Genomic DNA, 20,823 nt, shown 5'->3' with positions numbered 1-20,823 from the left:
AGATAGTAGGATACAGATAGTAAGCTAAAGATAATAGGATACAGATAGTAGGCTAAAGATAATAGGATACAGATAGTAAGCTAAAGATAATAGGATACAGATAGTAAGCTAAAGATAATAGGATACAGATAGTAGGCTAAAGATAATAGGATACAGATAGTAAGCTAAAGATAATAGGATACAGATAGTAGGCTAAAGATAATAGGATACAGATAGTAAGCTAAAGATAATAGGATACAGATAGTAGGCTAAAGATAATAGGATACAGATAGTAAGCTAAAGATTATAGGATACAGATAGTAGGCTAAAGATAATAGGATACAGATAGTAGGCTAAAGATAATAGGATACAGATAGTAAGCTAAAGATAATAGGATACAGATATTAGGCTAAAGATAATAGGATACAGATAGTAAGCTAAAGATAATAGGATACAGATAGTAGGCTAAAGATAATAGGATACAGATAGTAAGCTAAAGATAATAGGATACAGATAGTAAGCTAAAGATAATAGGATACAGATAGTAAGCTAAAGATAATACGATACAGATAGTAGGCTAAAGATAATAGGATACAGATAGTATGCTAAGATAATAGGATACAGATAGTAGGCTAAAGATAATAGGATACAGATAGTAAGCTAAAGATAATACGATACAGATAGTAGGCTAAAGATAATACGATACAGATAGTAGGCTAAAGATAATAGGATAGAGATAGTAAGCTAAAGATAATACAATACAGATAGTAGGCTAAAGATAATAGGATACAGATAGTACGCTATAGATAATAGGATACAGATAGTAGGCTAAAGATAATAGGATACAGATAGTAAGCTAAACATAATTGACTAGACATTCTTTAGAAGAATTTGTTTGCTGTTGAAGCAATGTTGTTCAAATGTATGAACAGAGTTATTTTTATTTCAAAGTTTTCATGTTCTGTCAGCAAGGAAAGCTGGAATGTTTTCTGTAGACCAAGTCAACATCTTTCAGCAGAGCGTAGCAGATAGATTCCAAAGTACCGAAAGCACATACGCAGTCTTCATTGACTTAAAACAGGCATATGATAAAGTAGGGCGGCCTGGTTTGCTTCATAAGATAAGAGCCGTGGGGGTGCGGGGACGGATATATTACTGGATTAAAGACTTCCTACAAGAACGTACAATAAGAACAAGGATGTACGGAGAAGTCAGGGGAAATGACCCTCGAGCACGGCCTCCCCAGGGCTCCGTTCAATCATGCGTACTGTACTTACAGGCTTTGCAAAGCCCTGGACCATGGCCTCCTGTCATCATGGGCTTCACACAGCATAATGCGATGCTACGGCACCCCTGTAATAATGCCTCATATTCTGTTGACTGCCCCAGACTTGCTGATCTCCGTCTCGACAGTTCTGGGAAACCAAAAATTCTCGACCTGTATGGTGACATGCATGCACTACGCAAGACAGCAGGGTTTCTGTCCAGGGCTTTTGCAAGAGAGGATTTGAGCTTCTTGATGATGATGATGATATAATTTTTTTGCCGTTCATGCAGTCGAACCTTTTGACAGTATATCATTAGTTGTGGACACCATTTTGAAACTATGACAGTTTATCATTTGCTGTGGGCACCATTTTGAACCCATTGACACTATATCATTAGTTTTGGGTACCATTTTTAATTAGTGTTGTCCGGTAAATCGTCTGTCCGGGACCAGTTGTCGCTGAACCAGTTGGTTTTTCACAATTCGTCGTTATTCCATGTGTAATTAGTGTCAGACCTGCTGCAGTGTAACAGATCTGTTAGACTCTTTTTTTTTTACTTGAAGAATTGTATTCTAAAAAAAAATATTTTGATCCTGTCCAATGCAAAGGTCAACATTTATTATTATTTCACTCATGATTAGTTGGTTTTGGAATGCAAAGTATTTATGCCTAAAACATTTTTTTTAACATTTCATTGAGTGAGTATTTTTAAATAAATGAAATAGGTGATTAATTTCTTCCAATTGTGATAGCAAGCTAGTTCATAGGTCACACTTTCCGAATGGATAGCTGTTCACGGTTCATAAAAACGGCTCTAACGATTTTCCTAGATTGGACAGTTGATTATATTGCTGTAAAAAGAATTACTAGCGGATAGGAATTTGTTTCCGTTTTTCAATCTAGATATAATGTGTATAGGTCTGTGGTTACACGTTAGTATGTATAGGTCTGTGGTTACATGTTAAGATGTATAGGTCTGTGGTTACACGTTAGTATGTATAGGTCTGTGGTTACACGTTAATGTGTATAGGTCTGTGGTTACACGTTGGTATGTATAGGTCTGTGGTTACACGTTAGTATGTATAGGTCTGTGGTTACACGTTAGTATGTATAGGTCTGTGGTTACACGTTAGTATGTATAGGTCTGTGGTTACGCGTTAGTATGTATAGGTCTGTGGTTACACGTTAGTATGTATAGGTCTGTGGTTACACGTCAATGTGTATAGTTCTGTTAATGTGTATAGGTCTGTGGTTACACGTTGGTATGTATAGGTCTGTGGTTACATGTTAATATGTATATGTCTGTGGTTACACGTTAGTATGTATAGGTCTGTGGTTACATGTTAGCTCTTATCCATTTGTTGCCGTTTTTCTTGCTTCCTAATTAAAATTGCCTATTCAAGTTGATATATTTCAGAAAGATTACGATTTAGTCTTACAGATTGAACAAAATGAAAGTTGGATTATAATTCGTATTTTAGTAATATAACTTTTTTAGTTGTTTGAAGGAACTATTAAGTGTAGTACATTTTTTGCAATAATTCCCAAGAACGAATGTATCCTAGCAAGAGTTATTCCTAAGGACGAATGTATGCTAGCAATGCGTATTCATTTCTACTAATTGTGTTCGATACACAGAATTGTGTTTTGTTTGACTTTAGTGTACGTGTACTACAACCAAATGTATATCTTTCAAGAATCCATACACGTATACAAACCAATGTCACAATGAACTTACATTCAGACGAAGTGTCTTTGTGCAGGAAGTCCCTTGCAGCAGAAATAACAACCGTCACGTGTTAGCTAATCCTCTGTCAGTCCTACTTCATACAGTTACAAACTTTATTCTAATTAATAATGTTCATGTTGTTTTTAAGGCTATTATAACGTAATCATTTTTACACTAAATGTAGACATTACCTTGGAAATCAGTAGAGGCATAATTACTCTAGCATAGTACCTCACAGGTTGGTCTTGTTTGGGGTGCATCCAATATGGTATGTGAAGCCCGCTAGGCTATTTCAACATGCTATTTATAAACAAAAATTTAACTAAGTGAAGAATATACCAGTTTCAATGGGAGAAAAAATTAATGGAGGTCCAACAAGTTAACAGTTTAAAAAAAAACACGAAATGCAGCATTTAGCATGGCGTGTGTGTTGAAAAGTTGGTATGCATGTATACAGCATGTGATGTGATTGTGTGGCCTATAATCTTTTACAGTCACTAGTCAACACATTTTGTTTTTATTTCAACTTTAGTTTCAATGAAATGAGTATTGTAAGAGTAACAAATACAAAGAAAGATGTTGTTTTATGTGTTCCATGTTCAAATCAGGCATGTTGGGAGAGACAGAAGCCCTCATGCACTGATCAAAAGATCCCCTTAGAACACAAAGATCGAAGAATGCCCATTAAAAAGCCCATGAAGCTCTCTGGGCTCCCACTGTCACACACACAAGTTGTTGTCGTCCTTGAACTTTGATGGGATCTCGGTTCTGCCAGTCTTAGCCTCTTCTCGCTGTTCAAGCGCTCAGTTGGTACACGAATTGGAAACATCTCAGCAGCTTCCTTCAGCGCCAGGTCTCTCTTACTTAGTTGTCTGGGAGCTTCCTTCAGATCCAAGTACAAAGTCGTTGGAAAATGTTCATCTTCTGAATCAGGTCTCTTCCAGTTGTCATTGTGTTCCCTTTGTTCCTCCACTACAGAATAGGGCACAACGTCAGGTGACTTCATGTTTGCTTCATTCTCTCTCTCGACTGAATTCCTCTCATCCTCAAAATCTTTACTTCCATGCTCAGTATTCTGTAGTTCATCTAGCTCTTGCCAACTAAAGGGGAAAAAATTAAATCATTTAGTAAACTTTTAGCTTGCTATTTTTTTTTTTTGCCAATTTTCTGTTGATATCAGTTGATATCAGATCTCAAACACACAGGAAACAAACTTCTAGTCGATTGCTTACTTCATGGTCATTGAAAGCACAAATTGAATTCAGTTCAATGGTAAAGGTAAACGTGAAATGTAAAGTTCAGACCTTGCGATTTATAAGGCATAGGAGGGAAAGATTGTAAAAGTACTCTTCAATAAAGTTGGATAGTAAAAGTACTCTTCAAAAAAGTTGGATAGTAAAAGTACTCTTCAATAAAGTTGGATAGTAAAAATACTCTTCAAAAGAGTTGGATAGTAAAAGTACTCTTTAATAAAGTTAGATAGTAAAAGTACTCTTGAATAAAGTTGGATAGTAAAAGTACTCTTCAATAAAGTTGGATAGTAGAAGTACTCTTCAAAAAAGCTGGATAGTAAAAGTACTCTTCAATAAAGTTGGATAGTAAAAGTACTCTTGAATAACGTTGGATAGTAAAAGTACTCTTCAATAAAGTTGGATAGTAAAAGTACTCTTCAATAAAGTTGGATTATAAAGTACTCTTGAATAAAGTTGGATTATAAAATTACTCTTCAATAAAGTTGGATAGTAAAATTACTCTTGAATAAAGTTCGATTATAAAGTACTTTTGAATAAAGTTAGATTGTAAAAGTGAGTACTAATTAAGTTAATATTGCATGTACCTTTCAAAGTTTGCATCAGGTTGAGTGATCTCCATTTTAAAAATAATTGAATGGCTTGGCTTACAGCAGTAGATTTTATGATTGAACATCTTCAGGTTGTCATAGTCGTCACAACTTTGATCAGTCAAACATTCGTACTCTAAAGAAATCAGTGAGTGTAAAGTAGTCAAGTGATCACACAGAACACTATCTAATCTATTTACCTAGAGCAGCATGCAGTCAGTATCATGTGTGAAAGTAAAGTAAAGTTCCCTTTCAGACCTTGTGGTCTATAGAGCAGATGATGTAAAGGTGTCATATGGCCAACACAACGAGCCAACAGCCTTTTCTTTTCCCTAACTAATGTCAGGTACCCATTAGAGCTGGGTGGACTCAAAGGCGCCCGAAGATTCCGAAATTAAAAATCCAAGTCTTCACCAGGATTCGAACCCCTGACCCCGCTTTACCGCAGTATCATGTGTAAGTCTCCTAAATGGACCAGCAGCACCCTCACGACACGCAAGTTTCTTTTTTTTTTTTTTTTGGAATGGAAATACATAATATGTCCACATCTGATCAAACGTACGTTGTTATTTGAAGGTACTAAGTGCTATCGTCTGACAGATCTTCAATATTTAAGGATAAAACGTTCTGTGAAATCTTATAAAAGAAATTCTATTGGCGAGTTATGTTAATAAGTGATACAATCTTAATAACTGTGCTAGGTCTGCAATATTTACAAGATTTACAAAGACTCCTAAATTATAGCCATTTGAAGTTGCATTAATAGCTTGTGAGTAAAAAAAAAATAGTTCTAACTACCACATACTTGGTCCATATTATTAATGATATGATTATCTCTCTTTGTTTAAAGTTCTGAAAGCATATGAAACTCTCACTAGTGACTTATGACCTTAATGTGTGTGTGTGTGCAAGCGGTAGTGTGTTGGTGTGTGGTGCGCGCGTTATGTGTTGACAAGTTTTTGTTTGATGTCAAACCAATGTTCAATTTGAACATAAAAAAGTACATTGTTTATGTCAGAGTGCGGGGGGGGGGGGGGGCAGTATCATAAATTGAAAATGATTTTAAATGAATATGTTCCATTCCATCGCAGACTAACGACTAAGTGTGAACAAGCCTCAGCTAGATATCTTATGTGGTATAACTAGTGTTTTGCTACTAATGTGGTATATCTAATGTGGTATATTATCTCCATATATTATTCTCTTCATGGCTCAAGAGTTTAGACACGCAAGAAGTAAAGAAAATATCACTCTTTTATTACTGCAAGTCGGACGAACTAGAGATACCCTACGAAAATAAAAGAGTGGGAGGGGAGAGAACAAGTAGTATTCACCCGTCACAAAATAGCAGGGCCGGACCGTTGTGACCAAGAAAGCTCACTTTTTTTTAATTTCTACCTCACATAGTTTTAGAGAAGAAAAAAAGAGGGGGAGAGGAGAACAAGTAACCTACTCTGTATTCACTCGTCACTAAATAGCAGGGCCGGACTCAACCGTTGTGGAGCCCTATGCGACACGGATATGGCGGGGCCAAGTTTGAGTAGGGATACGGATAATAAGTGAAAATTAAGAGCTTGTATTAGAAAATAAATTCGTCTTTGCATTTTATTCATTCTTTACAAGCTACAGAATTACTTTATGAGCCTTGCGTGTAACGAAGCCATACATTATTTTATAAAAAAAAATTTCGGTCCTACATAGATCAAAAGCAAGAATTACCAAATGATTCAATCTATCTTTGAAAATTGTTGACCTCAAGTAATTCTTCATTAGTTTAACCTGTGAGAAGCTTCCACAATTACTGGTATTGCATAATGACGTTTTTTTTTTCATCGCGCGTAGGATTTGGCGTTTTCCATTTTGAATGACACCCAAAAATGAAAATTTTTTGTCTATATTTTTCAGGATTTTTTTTTTGAGTGTTCAAAAGATTTTAATAATTTCCTGAGATTTCCATGACTTTTTCATATATTTGGCAATTTCATGAGATTTCAAGGAGCTCCTGGTAAATCAGGAGGCTGCGGAAATTTTGTTTATAAGTTATAAAACGATTTAATGTAATAATTTACACCTAGAATTAGCGCGGGTCCTTTAAAAGTGCGGGGCCCACTGCGGTCGCATAGGATGCATTGGCCTAATGCCGCCCTGCAAAATAAGGGCTTATGCTACGTCTTGGGTCGACTAGTTGTGTTATATTTAGTGTGGTATATCTAATGTGGTATATCTTGTGTGGCATATTTAGTGTGGTAAATTTAGTGTGGTATATCTTGTGTGCTAAATTTAGTGTGGTATATCTTGTGTGGTATTTGTAGTGTAGTATATTTAGTGTGCTATACCCGTGTGGTTTTTACGCTACTTTTTGAAAGACTTCTAATCCCCTCACTAATCGAACTGCTTGTATTTGACTATTCACATCTACAGAAACACATTTTTATCCCAGACTTTTCAAAAATCATTATTGGCTACTTGTTCCACAACTCATATTAATATTTTAGAACCTTATTTATTAGTCCTGTCACATCCTTTGATTAATTGTCTTATTTGAGTTACTTCTTCATTGTGGACAGAGTTGATGTTAATGTTCTCTATACGACCTATAGTATTTTTGATGGAAAGAACTCACTCTACAACCTATAACAAGATCTATTTGTTTTCTAAAGCCTTGAAATGACATTTATCTGAAGTATGGTATCGGGTCTTAGAGATCTAGGTGCGGCTGACGAAAATAGTACCTAAGCTTATTTCGACCTAAAAGCAGACAAAGGCTTCGTCTGTGTTAGATCTGACAAACTATGTAGTTTACAGGAGACAGACTTGAAGTAGCCAACAATCTGTTGCTACAGCTTCCTTCATTTACTTGACTGAAATGGTTTTAGTAGAAACTACTTGAATAAGTTCATTTAATGGAATGTTTTTAATATACTTTATACAGTATAGTAATAAAAATTATTGCTTAAATTCCAGTTTAAAAATTATTTTAGAAAATAGAAACAAAATCCTACGTGTAAAGTTTCCCTTGTTTTGCACATAGCGACTTGATACCGACCAAACACACAGCATCAAATACAGCAGTGACTTGGTCATGGTGACAGTGCAAGCCTGAAATCACGGAGAGCTATATTAGTGTAGTATGAAACATAGGACGTTCTTTTTGTATCATTGACAATCATCATCATCATCATCTCTCTCTCTGTCTTTCTCTCTCTCTTTCTCTCTCGCTTTGTCTCTCTCATTTAACCAGATAAATTATTAAGTATCGATAAGCATGGAATGGGTTGCCTGAGCTAGCCAGGAAAACCAGTGACTTGGCAGAATTTAAGTCATTGGTTAATATGCATGACTAAATGCAAGACGCGTAGGACGTAATCATCTTCTTTTTTGAAGTAACGTCTGTATTATATAAGATAAGATAAGAAACCTTAACTTTGATGATTTTCAAACAATATGTTTTTAGTCATAAAAAAAGGAAGGCTAATTGAACCATGAGAAAAGAGATACACTAATGTCTACTGTTAGTTTAAAGAAAGCGCAGAGAAAATAGGTGCAGGGAAAGGGGCACAAAAATTGGTTCGAAGTCCAAAGTTGACTAAATTCAGACTACTTTACAAAATACCTGCGTTGAATGGTGAAAAATAAATTGGATCTTAAAATGTTCGTGAGATTACTTTTTTAAACTTATCACTGCCCTTAAGAGAGTACGGTAGTCACAGATACTCTTCCTGCTAAGCTTGTTTGTAACAGTGTTTATATTTAACATTGTTAATATTAGATAATTGCAATTATTTTACTATTTTATATTTTTATGGTAATGTTTGAATGTTGATAAAATAGATTAGGAATAGAACAAAAAAAAATTTTTTTTTAAAGATTTAAAAAAAAAACAAAGCTTATATTAAGCGTAGTTGTATCTTATCTTATCTTATATAATACAGACGTTACTTCAAAAAAAGAAGATGATTATGTCCTACGCGTCATGCATTTAGTGTATCAATTAGTTTGGATAAGTCATGTAATTAAATTTGTAATAGGCTAGATCTAGACTAACAATAAAAAGCATTTACAAAATACATTTAAAAAAAAAAAGGTAAGACTTGAATTCGAACTTGTAAGCTAAATCCTTCTCAGTCTTATCAAGCCAACGCGGTAACCACTCAACTAGCGAAGAGTCTACGAACATGGAAGATTGTAGAGTTATCTCTTGTTTCTATTTCATGTTTGTGTTCACTAGGCCTGAGACAATGCCAAATAAAAAAAGAATTCATCTTATACCACCATTTCAGTCAAGTACTATTTCTTTCCCGTATTTGAGATACCAAAAAAAATTATTACCAATAGTTAATTATATAATTGGTTAATTTTTTGTATTGATTCTTGTGTTGTCAGGTAAAAGAAATAATTGTGCAAAATTTCAGCTTGATCCGAGATTTGGTGTCGGAGAAATAACGTGTACAAACTTTTGGCCAGACACACAGACAGAGTGAGTTGATATAAACTTTGTAAAAATAGAAACATGCCAACATGGATGTCACCAGTAGTTACATACCTCAAGAGACGTTTGGTTCCAAGACCGTCAGCGTACCACAACTGCTGTAATCCTAATTAGTTCTAGGACAAACTAGCTCAGACTGGATATACTTCATAATATCTGTTCTAACTAGTCACAAGAAGTTGACATCATGGCTTAGAAATACTGTAAATCATTTAATTTTTCAAGGATACAAAATAAAAAAAAAGACAATTGATTTATCAATGATTTTAACTGACAACTATTGCATATAATCGGCCCCTCCAGTCTAATTCAATTAGTTTGTACTTCGTAGCTGATAATATTTGTGTAGAAAATAGTGAAACCTGACTGGTTCATCTGCATTGCACACGAAATGAATCTGTGTAATCTTATTGGTTAGTTTTTTTACAAAATTTATTCAAAAGGCATAGGAGGGGGTAGTGATTTTTTCTCCCCCCCCCCTCATATATGTGTTTACGTCATTAAGATTACATTCTAACCCTTCATTCTTTCGGACGTTTTTTGTAACCATTCTTTCTGGTTTTAGTGAAAAGACTTTTGACACCCCGCCCTTGCCAATTAGGGGGTCTGAGGATCGCTGTGAGTTCCGGTGGAGCTCCGGCGCCAAGCTTTATTTTCGATACTTAAAACTTAAGAAAATGCATATTCTGAAATATCTATAAAAAAATTGTAGGTTAAAAATCAATTCTGCTATTCCCTGCACTATATTATAGGAGACCCGTGACTGGAAGAAATTGGTATCTATAGTTTTGATTTAGATATTTTTTTAGAGGGGAACCATAAACCCATTTAACTACGCCTATGAAAGTTAGTTCTTGTAGCTTTTGCTTTTCCTTTTATAGAAAGAGGAGATTAACCTCAAAAGCCCTCTTGGGGGTCACGGAACTTGGTGACTTTAGTTTGCTTTAGATTTTTATCACAAAAGGAAGTTTTATCGTAAAATCTCAAAACCATCGGGAGGGGAATTTAAACGAAAAACCTTTTTTGGCTACGCTCTTAGAATTTGGCGACTTTTTTCTGCTCTGGTTTTATATTGAAGAAGGGTTTTTTAACATCAAAAAAATCTTGAAAGGGCGGGGGTTAAACTCAAAACTCCTGGAGGGGGATTTTAAACTGAAGCACCCACCTTTGTCTTTGCTGTGGCAAGTGATGGTCTAACATTAAAACTCACCTACAATAAACAAAATTAAAGCGAAAAGCAGGGAAAGGGAGAAATTCATTTCAGGGGGGGGGGTAAACCCGGATCCCCCCCCCCCCCGGGCACGCCTATGCCAGACAGACAGACAAAAAAGGTTTTGAAGAATGGGAAGTTAAGCCACCCATCCTACTTTGTAAAGACCTGGTAACTTTGAGCTGTACTTATTGCTACTACTACTTCTACTACTACTTCTACTACTACTTCTACTACTAGTTCTACTACTACTTCTACTACTAGTTCTACTACTAGTTCTACTACTACTTCTACTACTACTTCTACTACTACTTCTACTACTAGTTCTACTACTACTTCTACTACTACTTCTACTACTACTTCTACTACTACTTCTACTACTAGTTCTACTACTAGTTCTACTACTACTTCTACTACTAGTTCTACTACTACTTCTACTACTAGTTCTACTACTAGTTCTACTACTACTTCTACTACTACTTCTACTACTACTTCTACTACTACTTCTACTACTACTTCTACTACTAGTTCTACTACTACTTCTACTACTAGTTCTACTACTAGTTCTACTACTAGTTCTACTACTACTTCTACTACTACTTCTACTACTACTTCTACTACTAGTTCTACTACTACTTCTACTACTAGTTCTACTACTAGTTCTACTACTACTTCTACTACTAGTTCTACTACTACTTCTACTACTACTTCTACTACTAGTTCTACTACTACTTCTACTACTACTTCTACTACTAGTTCTACTACTAGTTCTACTACTAGTTCTACTACTACTTCTACTACTACTTCTACTACTACTTCTACTACTACTTCTACTACTAGTTCTACTACTACTTCTACTACTACTTCTACTACTACTTCTACTACTAGTTCTACTACTACTTCTACTACTACTTCTACTACTAGTTCTACTACTAGTTCTACTACTACTTCTACTACTACTTCTACTACTAGTTCTACTACTACTTCTACTACTAGTTCTACTACTACTTCTACTACTACTTCTACTACTAGTTCTACTACTAGTTCTACTACTAGTTCTACTACTACTTCTACTACTACTTCTACTACTAGTTCTACTACTACTTCTACTACTAGTTCTACTACTACTTCTACTACTACTTCTACTACTACTTCTACTACTAGTTCTACTACTACTTCTACTACTACTTCTACTACTACTTCTACTACTACTTCTACTACTAGTTCTACTACTACTTCTACTACTACTTCTACTACTAGTTCTACTACTAGTTCTACTACTACTTCTACTACTACTTCTACTACTAGTTCTACTACTAGTTCTACTACTACTTCTACTACTAGTTCTACTACTACTTCTACTACTAGTTCTACTACTAGTTCTACTACTAGTTCTACTACTACTTCTACTACTACTTCTACTACTACTTCTACTACTACTTCTACTACTAGTTCTACTACTACTTCTACTACTAGTTCTACTACTACTTCTACTACTAGTTCTACTACTAGTTCTACTACTACTTCTACTACTACTTCTACTACTACTTCTACTACTAGTTCTACTACTAGTTCTACTACTACTTCTACTACTACTTCTACTACTAGTTCTACTACTAGTTCTACTACTACTTCTACTACTAGTTCTACTACTACTTCTACTACTACTTCTACTACTAGTTCTACTACTACTTCTACTACTAGTTCTACTACTACTTCTACTACTACTTCTACTACTACTTCTATTACTACTGATATTATTCCAAAACCAATTCTAGCACAGACTATGCAATTGGTGCTTTATACTGATCACTTCATTAACCGTTAACCAAACAAAATAAAACCAGTAAAATTACTGTAGAATTAGCTTGAGCTGATGTTCTAATCTGTAAGTCAAACAGGGGAGAGTACATTACTAACGTCAGAGACACTGAAATTTTACTTCTGATAATTGACAATGTCGTCAGGTAATTAGTTGGCCTAGCTCGTCTCTTCCCAGTCATCTTTCATCAGTTTCATTTTGTCTTCTTTCTTGCTAGATACATTCGAACCACTGCTAGGTACAATTGCAGATAGAGTTGTTGTTTTTTTGTTGTTATTGTTTGACTGAATACTACTAAATTAATAGTTTTCCTGATTGTAGATTTGTATTTAATAAATAAAACCCAATAAAATTAAACGAGTGGAGTTCTAAAGGAGGAAATGAAACTTGAGACCAGAGTCTACTGAGTTTCTTCTTGCCCCTACTTCTTCTGTGTTGCTTTTTGTATCATTCAGTTCAAAACTTCAATCAGTGGTGTGCAGTTCAAGTCTTTTGATTTGGACTGAAATGTGTGTGTGTGTGCGAATGAAAAATACAGTTTCATGAATCGTTCTACACCTGTCAGCTCTGCTTTTAGGTTTAGGAAATCCTGAAAGTTGAAGAGTTTTCGTGGATAGAAGATGAGAGGGTTGCACAAATCCCACAATAGTGTAAGAGAAATGTAGGCTTTGAACTGAATTAGTTTCACTTTTATTTCTTTGTCCAGGTGACACTACCCTGTCCTCCTAACCCAGCTAAAGCAAAGAAACTGGCCTTAGCCAGGAAACTGAAAGAGGAGAAAATGAAAAACCCAGCCAAACCACCGGTATGTAGTTCTGATTGAAACATGCCATTGTCGAATACTAACAAATTGTTATATTAAAGCAAATTTTATTACACTTGTAATATTTATCTTAAATTAAAATGCAGTTAATGAAGTTTTTTTCTCTACTCAGGTTATATTATAGGCCTATATTGTCTTTATCTTTATTCATGATAGTAAGCTATATATAGTCTTATTTCTGTGTTGAGTTAACTCAAGGGAGATAACTTCCCCTTCCCACTTCTAAAGCATAGTTTGCACAATTTACTTTTACATTTCTACATAGGCCACAAGCATGTGACATGAAACAAAATGTAGCTCTAATGTTAAACAGAAATGGTGCTAATTGTCATTATAGACTTGTCATACATCTTTCTGTGTGTTGTGTATCAATTCTCTTCCCCACTCCCTGGCTACAATCATAATGTTAAAGCTGCTTTAAAAATGTTCATATGAGTAAAATATTGCTGAGACCTGTTTGAAATATGAAATATAGAAAAACGAAAATGAAATAGAATGATACTTCTTGGTCTTTTATTGTTTACACTTGACTTTCTGTTAGATGCCTATTGAAGAACAAGAAAAAGAAAAAGAGAGAGAAAGAAAACGAATGCAAGAGTATATAGAGACAGAAAGCGGACCAGCGAAAGTGTCCAAGTGGTATATGGGAGACTATGCTAATACCGATGGTATATAATGACATCAGTATTGTGTGTATATGTTTTGTGTTGTGTTGTTAGGTCGACCAAACATGCTACATTTTTAGTGTACACATTACTTCTATTGCCAGTTGTTTTTGTTCCCAAAGTATTAAATTTTGTTAGTCTATAGAAACAGATGCCATTTTGCCAGTTTATTTGTAACATAATTGTAGATGATCTAATTTTTGTCACTCCTACATGATGATCTGTACTTGCAAACTATTTACTTTCATTGTGTTTAGAGGAGGAGAATGACAGTGTTCACTTAGTTTACATGCAAGCTGGCAGATGGTTTAGACAAGCTGATGCTATCATCAAGCAAATCAAAGTGGATGTTGTGACATTTCATCTGACATTTCCGGTAGAAAGGTAAACATTTTCATGTACATTGGATACACTTTCACAGGAAAATATTTAAGCACTGAAAATATAATACAACAATGGTAACTAAAATAACATTTGGACAGAACATGGCAAGAAAACATTATGTTAGAATCTGTTTGCACATAATCTCTATAACATTCTTAGAATAACAAATTGCTGATAGTCTACATGTTATAATCATGTAGCTAAAATACACCAAGAGATGCTCTTTACAGTAGTTACAGTAGTTTGAACTTTTTCCTTTTATGTTTACACACACACACATATACATATATTGTAACTAATCTCACTATCCAGGCTCTCTGCAAACTGCACCACACGACACCACAACTCAAAGAACTTGACAACTCAGGGCTCCAAAGTAACGTAGCACTTTAATGTTCGATTAAATCTGAGCCAAGACTGTACAATAGGCAACACGTAACACAGGCTGTACAAATATTTCTCCGTGAACACCGTACCGACGTATCAACTCTTGCACTGGCCTCTCCGTCTTGTTCCGGGCTTGCAATGGGTTCAACAGTTCAGAACGGACTAAATACACTGGGCTCGTTGTGTCGGACTTGATCGCTGACAAGATCAAGACGCCAATCGTCTCACTGTACTTGACAGTACTCCGCACTGAGCAGTCGTAATGCCCCGTACAGAACCGCACAGCTGAACCACGCTGAACTGTGCTGTAGTCCACCGGGCTGTAGTCGACCGGATTGTAGCGAACCTACCTGATTGTGACACCTCTGCTCTATATATAGGGTCCCTGCTGGCCTTCTAGAACCGGACGGAACATCGTTCGGCTATTCTGGTTAAATCACATGACCACATCCCTCGTGACGTTTCTGAGCTTTACTCACAGCACAGATCTTTCCCGAACTGTCTTGGCTGACGTCGTAGCTCGTCACGGTTGACCGCTCGTCTAGCGCTGGCCTGGGGCGATTTGCGTCGGCTGTCTACACACACCACTACCCCCATCTGTGTCACCGCCAGGTTTATTACAATATATATATATATATTTGATGGTGGTCCATTCAACCCGAGTTGGCTCAAAGCAAAATCAAAAATAAAATCAGCAGAAATCAGGGATTTTCTATTTGCTGACGACTGCGCCCTAAATGCCTGCTCTGAAAATGATCTGCAGAGCATTGTCAGTGACTTCTCAAGAGCATGCTCAGACTTTGACCTTACCATTAACACAAATAAGACCGAAGTCTTATATTTACCTGCTCTTGGGAAAGCCTACTCGGATCCAAGCATCAAGATAAATGGACATGATATAAACGCTGTGGACAGATTCACATATCTTGGCAGCACACTCTCCAGAAACGGAAAGATTGATAATGAAATCGACTTGCGTATCGCCAAGGCCAGGACATACTATGGCAGACTGTCTAAAAACGTCTGGAACAGACGAGGTATCACCACAAATACAAAGCTAGGGATCTATCGAGCTTTCATCCTCCCTACATTGCTCTATGCCTCAGAAACGTGGACAGTGTATAGAAAACATGCAAAGAAACTGAACAACTTCCACCTGACATGTCTGAGAAAAATACTGAATGTCGGATGGAGGGACGGGATGCCAGATGCTAGGGTCCTTCGGGGAGCGAGCCTGCGGGGCGTCCGCGCGGTCCCGGCTGCGATGGTTGGGGCGCGTCTGCGGCGTTAGGGACCGCCGCGCCCTGGACGGCTCTTGTGTGGCCGGCTGGGCGGGTTGGGAGTGCTCGCGGGGCGGTCGTTGGGGGCACTTTGGGGACACCCTCAGGGCTTCTCTGGGGGCGTTCGGCGTCTACCCTGCTGCCTGGGGGCGGGGGCGCAAGGCGGAGCGTCATGACGTCGCGCTGTGAGAGTTGGCGCACATGTTGCTTGGTAGAAGAGAACAACGCTGGCAGAAGAAAAACGCCAGAGAGGAGAATCGAGGCCTATGACACTAGCTCCAGCTGGAATAACCTGCCCTTGTGCAACCGAATATTCCGGGCTCACATAGGTCTCACCAGCCACAAGAGGAGGCACAAAACCCCAGTGCAAAGCCCTCAGTCCCCTGGATGACAAAGTGGTCTTCATTGAACCAAGATTGACACACTATATATATATATATATATATATATATATATATATATATATATATCCAGCATACATTATCATATAAAATACAGATGCTACTTCAGAAAAGAAAATCATTATGTCCTACACATACTCCTAGGTCAATCTAGTCATGCATGTTAACCAATGACTTAGATTCTGCCAAGTCATTGGTTTTCCTGGCTGGCTCCAGCAACCCATTCCATGCTCTAATAGCACTAAGAAAGAAAGAGTCTTTGTCCTAGCATATGGAACGAGAAATAAGCATTTTTCAGTCATTTAATTTTAAGACTGTAATTGAACCCCTACCCCTCCCCTCATATGGCTACAATCATGAAAATTTAAATTGTATGTTTGTTTTACTTTTTCTTTTTTTTTTTTGGGGGGGGGGGGTAATTTGAACATTTCCCTTTCTGTATTTATGGAATTAAGTGACTTTTGTCATGTTTTTATTTACATAAATGAACAGCAGCACCAGGGAGCAAGTTTTTAAATGAGAGAAAGTAGTGAATTAAATGCGACGAAAATAAGGGAAAAAACATTCTTCTTGTCCAGAGTCATTTCGCCGTATGCAAATTACCACCTGAGTGGTCAATGGTCACATGCAATGATTTTCTTGACATTCCGATGGTCTAGAGGTTAAGTTCGCTTAGTTATCGCTAGGCGGTGTTGATGATTCCAGGGTCACTGGTTCGAGCCTTGGTCGGCGCAGTCCTTTATTTTCGCCACTACTTACTCTCATTTAAAAACTTGGCCCCATGTGCTGCTGTTCATTTATGTTTAATATGTATGTATTCATCATCTGCTGTTTCAGCACTTAACTTAACTTCTATATTTATAGTTTTTATTGAAAAGGTTCGAAGACTATTGACTATTGTTATGGAATTTGAATTTTTGCATTAGAGGGGGTTTAACCTAAAAAAAAAATAACAACTGGCTGCTTATGGAATTTAGTAACTGTACTTTTCTTTGCTCTTTGCTTTCTTTATATTATTGGAAGGGGATTATAACATCGAAACCTGACCTCCAATTGAAAACTAAAGCAAAACCACATAACCCCCTCTCTTATTCTCAGGGGTAGATTGACCTGGGAGGAGGGGTTGAACATAAAGACTTACCCTTACTAGGAACATGCATAAATTAATAATACATTAACTATAGTCGTTAATTATGTTACATTAAATATGTTGTTACTAATTAGATCCTTACATAATCTGCAAGTTTTTTTCTTTGTATTTTTTAAAGTCAAAATGGTTTTGATGTGTATGTTTTACCTACTTATCAACACTTCTATCTGTGCGACCTTTTGTTTCAATCTACTTGTATCTTTCCAAACCAGGTTTATGGTTGTTAGAACTAGGACTACAACAGATGATGAAACAGTGCTTGCTTTGGTTAACGCACTCAATGAATTCTTAGGAAAGCGTTTTGTTGAAGTTGTGGTCAGACAAAAGTGAGTAGTTATGAATTTTATTTTGTAGAAGTTGTGGTCAGACAAAAATGAGTCACATGGACTATTTTATTTTGTTGAAGTTATGGTCAGTAGTTCATGGTGAAGTAGTTTGAAAAATTATTTTTTTTTTTACATTTTTCTTTACATTACCAACATATTTTCAGATTTTAATTAAAAAGAATGGAAATTACACATTTGTATTTCTTTTTTTGTAACCATCTCTTGTAGAACAGACAATCCATTTGAGGTGGCCTTACAAGTGACTCCAATTTCAAGACTAGATCAAGTGGTAAAGCATCTAGCTCAACATGGATTTGACTCTGGTCCAGCACCAAGTCATGTTTTATGTCTACAGGAAGGTCAGTGATGATCAGTTTTTTTGTATGAATTATTTTACTTGTTAAAAGCTTTTCAACTTATCTTCAACAAACACATTAAAGAAAAATATAGTGATTTATTTTACCAAGACAAATATAATTATTAATTTTAAAGTAAATGTTTTTCCTTTGTTTCTATGTCTAGGAGATATCATAGAATTGGAATTTAGTGGCAACATTGAATGCACAGACAATGTTCCAGATCAACTAATCTACAAGTCTAATGTCCCCACAGTGGTAATGTTACAATTTAAAAATAACTCATAGAACACACCAAAATGTGAGACTATTTCCTTCTTTCTGAAGCTGATGTTGCTCTAGGATTTCTTATTCTATTGATTTTTTTCTAATGCTTCACTAGTGAGTGAGCTTCTTCTATGAACAGCTTAGCCAAATATTTCTACATCAGACAGTGCATGAAATCTTCTTCTTCCTCATTCTCATTTTTTATGTTGGCGCGTTCAGATGACTAGACCAATATAGGATATTCATGTTCATCTATTTATTTATTTGACTCTTTACTGAATACTAAAAAACTTTTGACTTGTATGTGGTGTCAAAGGGTGTCAAAATAAAAAGCTATAAACCAAATTTTAAGATAATTATAGTTTGAAAAATTTTCGGGCTCAACTCATGTGTTGACACTCATTTGTGTGAACAGATGGAATAGTTATTTCCCAAAGATATAAATTGTCAAATTTCTAAGAAAATTGTTAGAGATATTTTAGAAATACCCATTCAGTGCACACCCATGAAAAGTTTTCATGCTAATAGGAGGAATTTTAGAAAGAGACTTTTTCTATATACTCAATACATATTATTTACAATAATAATTTATGTGACTACAATCTTTTTGCAAATGAAAAAGATTAAGTCTAAAAATATTGAAATTGGGAAAGAAAATGTTGCACAATATTTGGACTAGGAATGACCAGTGTAGTACAGCCAATCTGTGCTTACCATAGCCTACTTAGATGTTCTAAATAATTTATGTCCAACACTGGGGTCTTTTACTAACCCTTTAAAAACTATAGTCCTCTTCTGGTAAGTTTCATATATATGAAAAGATTCCTATAACATTGGAGTGTAATAAGTTTACCAAAAGTACTTTTTATTTAATTCTCTCATTTTGTAATAAAATTATTTTTACCTAACATTGGTCTACATAAATCATTGCTTTCAATTTCTAGACATATTTCACTGTGAAGGAAGAAAACAAATTTAGACAAAAAGAACATGAGTATTTCAGTGGACTTATTTGTTTGTCCAGGAAGTATTTACAGCCTACACAGAAAAGTAAAAAGCCAATGACCACAGGGCAAGGTCATGATGACCAGAGAGAATGGAAGTCTGAACGCATCTGTTCTTTACAGCTTAACATCCCAAAAGTAATGTGAAAGCATTTTTCTTATCAAAGTTATGGCTTACTATTATCATCATTAATATACAAATAATGATAATGTATTAAAATGTCTAACTTCCTGTGTTAATGTATTCCAGTATCACCTAACTCCCAATGCTGAGCCGCTGAAAGCTCCTGTACAAATAACAGATACTACTGGACCAGTTGATAAAGATTTGTTAATGACACTTGCTGACCAAATGGGAGATGAATGGAAGAAAGTAGCTCATTATCTAGGAGTTCACAAAGCTAGAGTTCAGGTACCCAGTACCAGTCTAGTTAAAATTATAATAGTTGTATTCAATAAATTCTACATCATATTAAAAAAAATAATTTTTAATTTTTCTCTAACAAACTGATAAACAGAAGGTTATGTATCAACTCATTCTCTAACTAACACTTGAGTAGGATTTCATGTATCAACAACAATTATTAATTCAACTCAAGAAAACATTAAGAAACTGAAACAGACATAAATCAGAGCAGTTAGATTCACAACAAATGAATATTCACATTTGACTACAGTAGTAAAATCACTAAAATTAGAAAGACTTCAGGATTGAAGACTTAAAAGTAAAGTAGCAATTATACATAAAATAGTGAACCATAATCTTGAAATACAAAAACAAAACATAATAAAATACTTGGCAAGACACAAAGATAAAGGCACATTCCTTGTTCCATATGCTAGGGCAAATTAGTTCAAATGCTCCCTCTTCCATAGTGCTATTAGAGCATGAAATGGGTTGCCTATGCCAGCCAGGAAAACCAATGACTTGGCAGAATTTATGTAATTGGTTAACATGCATGACTAGATGCATGAAGTAATGTCTGTATTTTATAAGAAGATAAGTCATTTCAATCAAAAGTATCTTATTGTGGATGGTTGTTAACAAGTGCTTTTATCTTTGTCTTTAGTCAAGTAATAAATGGTCAGTAGCATTCAATGCTCTTGCTTTAAGTCATTCTATCTTTTATTTATTTGCTCCATTGGACCATTTAATTATATATTCACAATGTATCTTCATATATCTTATTAGCTGTTACAGCTTATATTTTCCACTTTTTACTTCAGGCTATTATAAGAAATGTGACAGTGGGTGAAAGATCTGAGAGAGATGCAAAGTATGACATGCTGTTGACCTGGATTAAAGGAGCTGCTAAGGCTTTAGATAAAGTAAGTAGTCATTAGTCAAACAACATTTAAGCAAGTAGAATGAAAAGTTATTAGAATGAGACCTTTTAATCAGTTTATAATATAATTAAATTAAAAGGGGTAATAATTAAATAA

General features: G+C 35.6%; 2 protein-coding genes across 6 annotated transcripts in view; one reads left to right on the top strand and one right to left on the bottom strand.

Annotated features, from left to right (window-relative positions):
• LOC106063659 (death domain-containing protein 1-like) overlaps positions 1–20,823 on the top strand; it is a 54,952-nt gene that overhangs the window by 31,196 nt on the left and 2,933 nt on the right. For all 4 annotated transcript variants that reach the window (XM_056016632.1, XM_056016629.1, XM_056016630.1 and 1 more), the window contains exons 13-21: positions 13,044–13,142; positions 13,702–13,828; positions 14,083–14,209; positions 17,640–17,753; positions 17,982–18,112; positions 18,276–18,367; positions 19,321–19,518; positions 19,631–19,792; positions 20,608–20,709. In XM_056016632.1, the coding sequence (XP_055872607.1) occupies positions 13,044–13,142; positions 13,702–13,828; positions 14,083–14,209; positions 17,640–17,753; positions 17,982–18,112; positions 18,276–18,367; positions 19,321–19,518; positions 19,631–19,792; positions 20,608–20,709 (1,152 nt within the window). The remainder of the gene's footprint in view (positions 1–13,043; positions 13,143–13,701; positions 13,829–14,082; positions 14,210–17,639; positions 17,754–17,981; positions 18,113–18,275; positions 18,368–19,320; positions 19,519–19,630; positions 19,793–20,607; positions 20,710–20,823) is intronic.
• Positions 3,486–9,519, bottom strand: LOC106063660 (uncharacterized). 2 transcript variants are annotated; one of them, XM_013222100.2, is made up of 4 exons: positions 9,360–9,519; positions 7,819–7,915; positions 4,814–4,952; positions 3,486–4,076 (listed from the first exon to the last, which is right to left on the bottom strand). In XM_013222100.2, the coding sequence occupies exons 2-4, from the start codon at positions 7,898–7,900 to the stop codon at positions 3,620–3,622; spliced, it is 678 nt and encodes a 225-aa protein (XP_013077554.2). In that variant the 5' UTR covers positions 7,901–7,915; positions 9,360–9,519; the 3' UTR covers positions 3,486–3,619. The 2 variants fall into 2 exon arrangements, with proteins under 2 accessions (XP_013077554.2, XP_055872614.1); XM_056016639.1 differs by lacking the exon at positions 9,360–9,519 and adding an exon at positions 9,146–9,319.

Source organism: Biomphalaria glabrata, chromosome 18 (genome assembly GCF_947242115.1).
Source record: "Biomphalaria glabrata chromosome 18, xgBioGlab47.1, whole genome shotgun sequence".
NCBI lineage: Eukaryota > Metazoa > Mollusca > Gastropoda > Planorbidae > Biomphalaria > Biomphalaria glabrata.
This window is presented reverse-complemented; position numbering and strand designations above follow the sequence as displayed.

What these genes read in the sequence shown, in the direction of transcription:
- LOC106063660 (XM_013222100.2), bottom strand. Translation starts at nt 7,900, where the DNA reads ATGACCAAGTCACTGCTGTATTTGATGCTGTGTGTTTGGTCGGTATCA. An exon ending in AAACAAGGGAAACTTTACAC is followed by an intron (nt 4,953 to 7,818) that starts GTAGGATTTTGT and finishes TGATTTCTTTAG; the next exon opens with AGTACGAATGTTTGACTGAT. An exon ending in CCTGATGCAAACTTTGAAAG is followed by an intron (nt 4,077 to 4,813) that starts GTACATGCAATA and finishes TTTCCCCTTTAG; the next exon opens with TTGGCAAGAGCTAGATGAAC.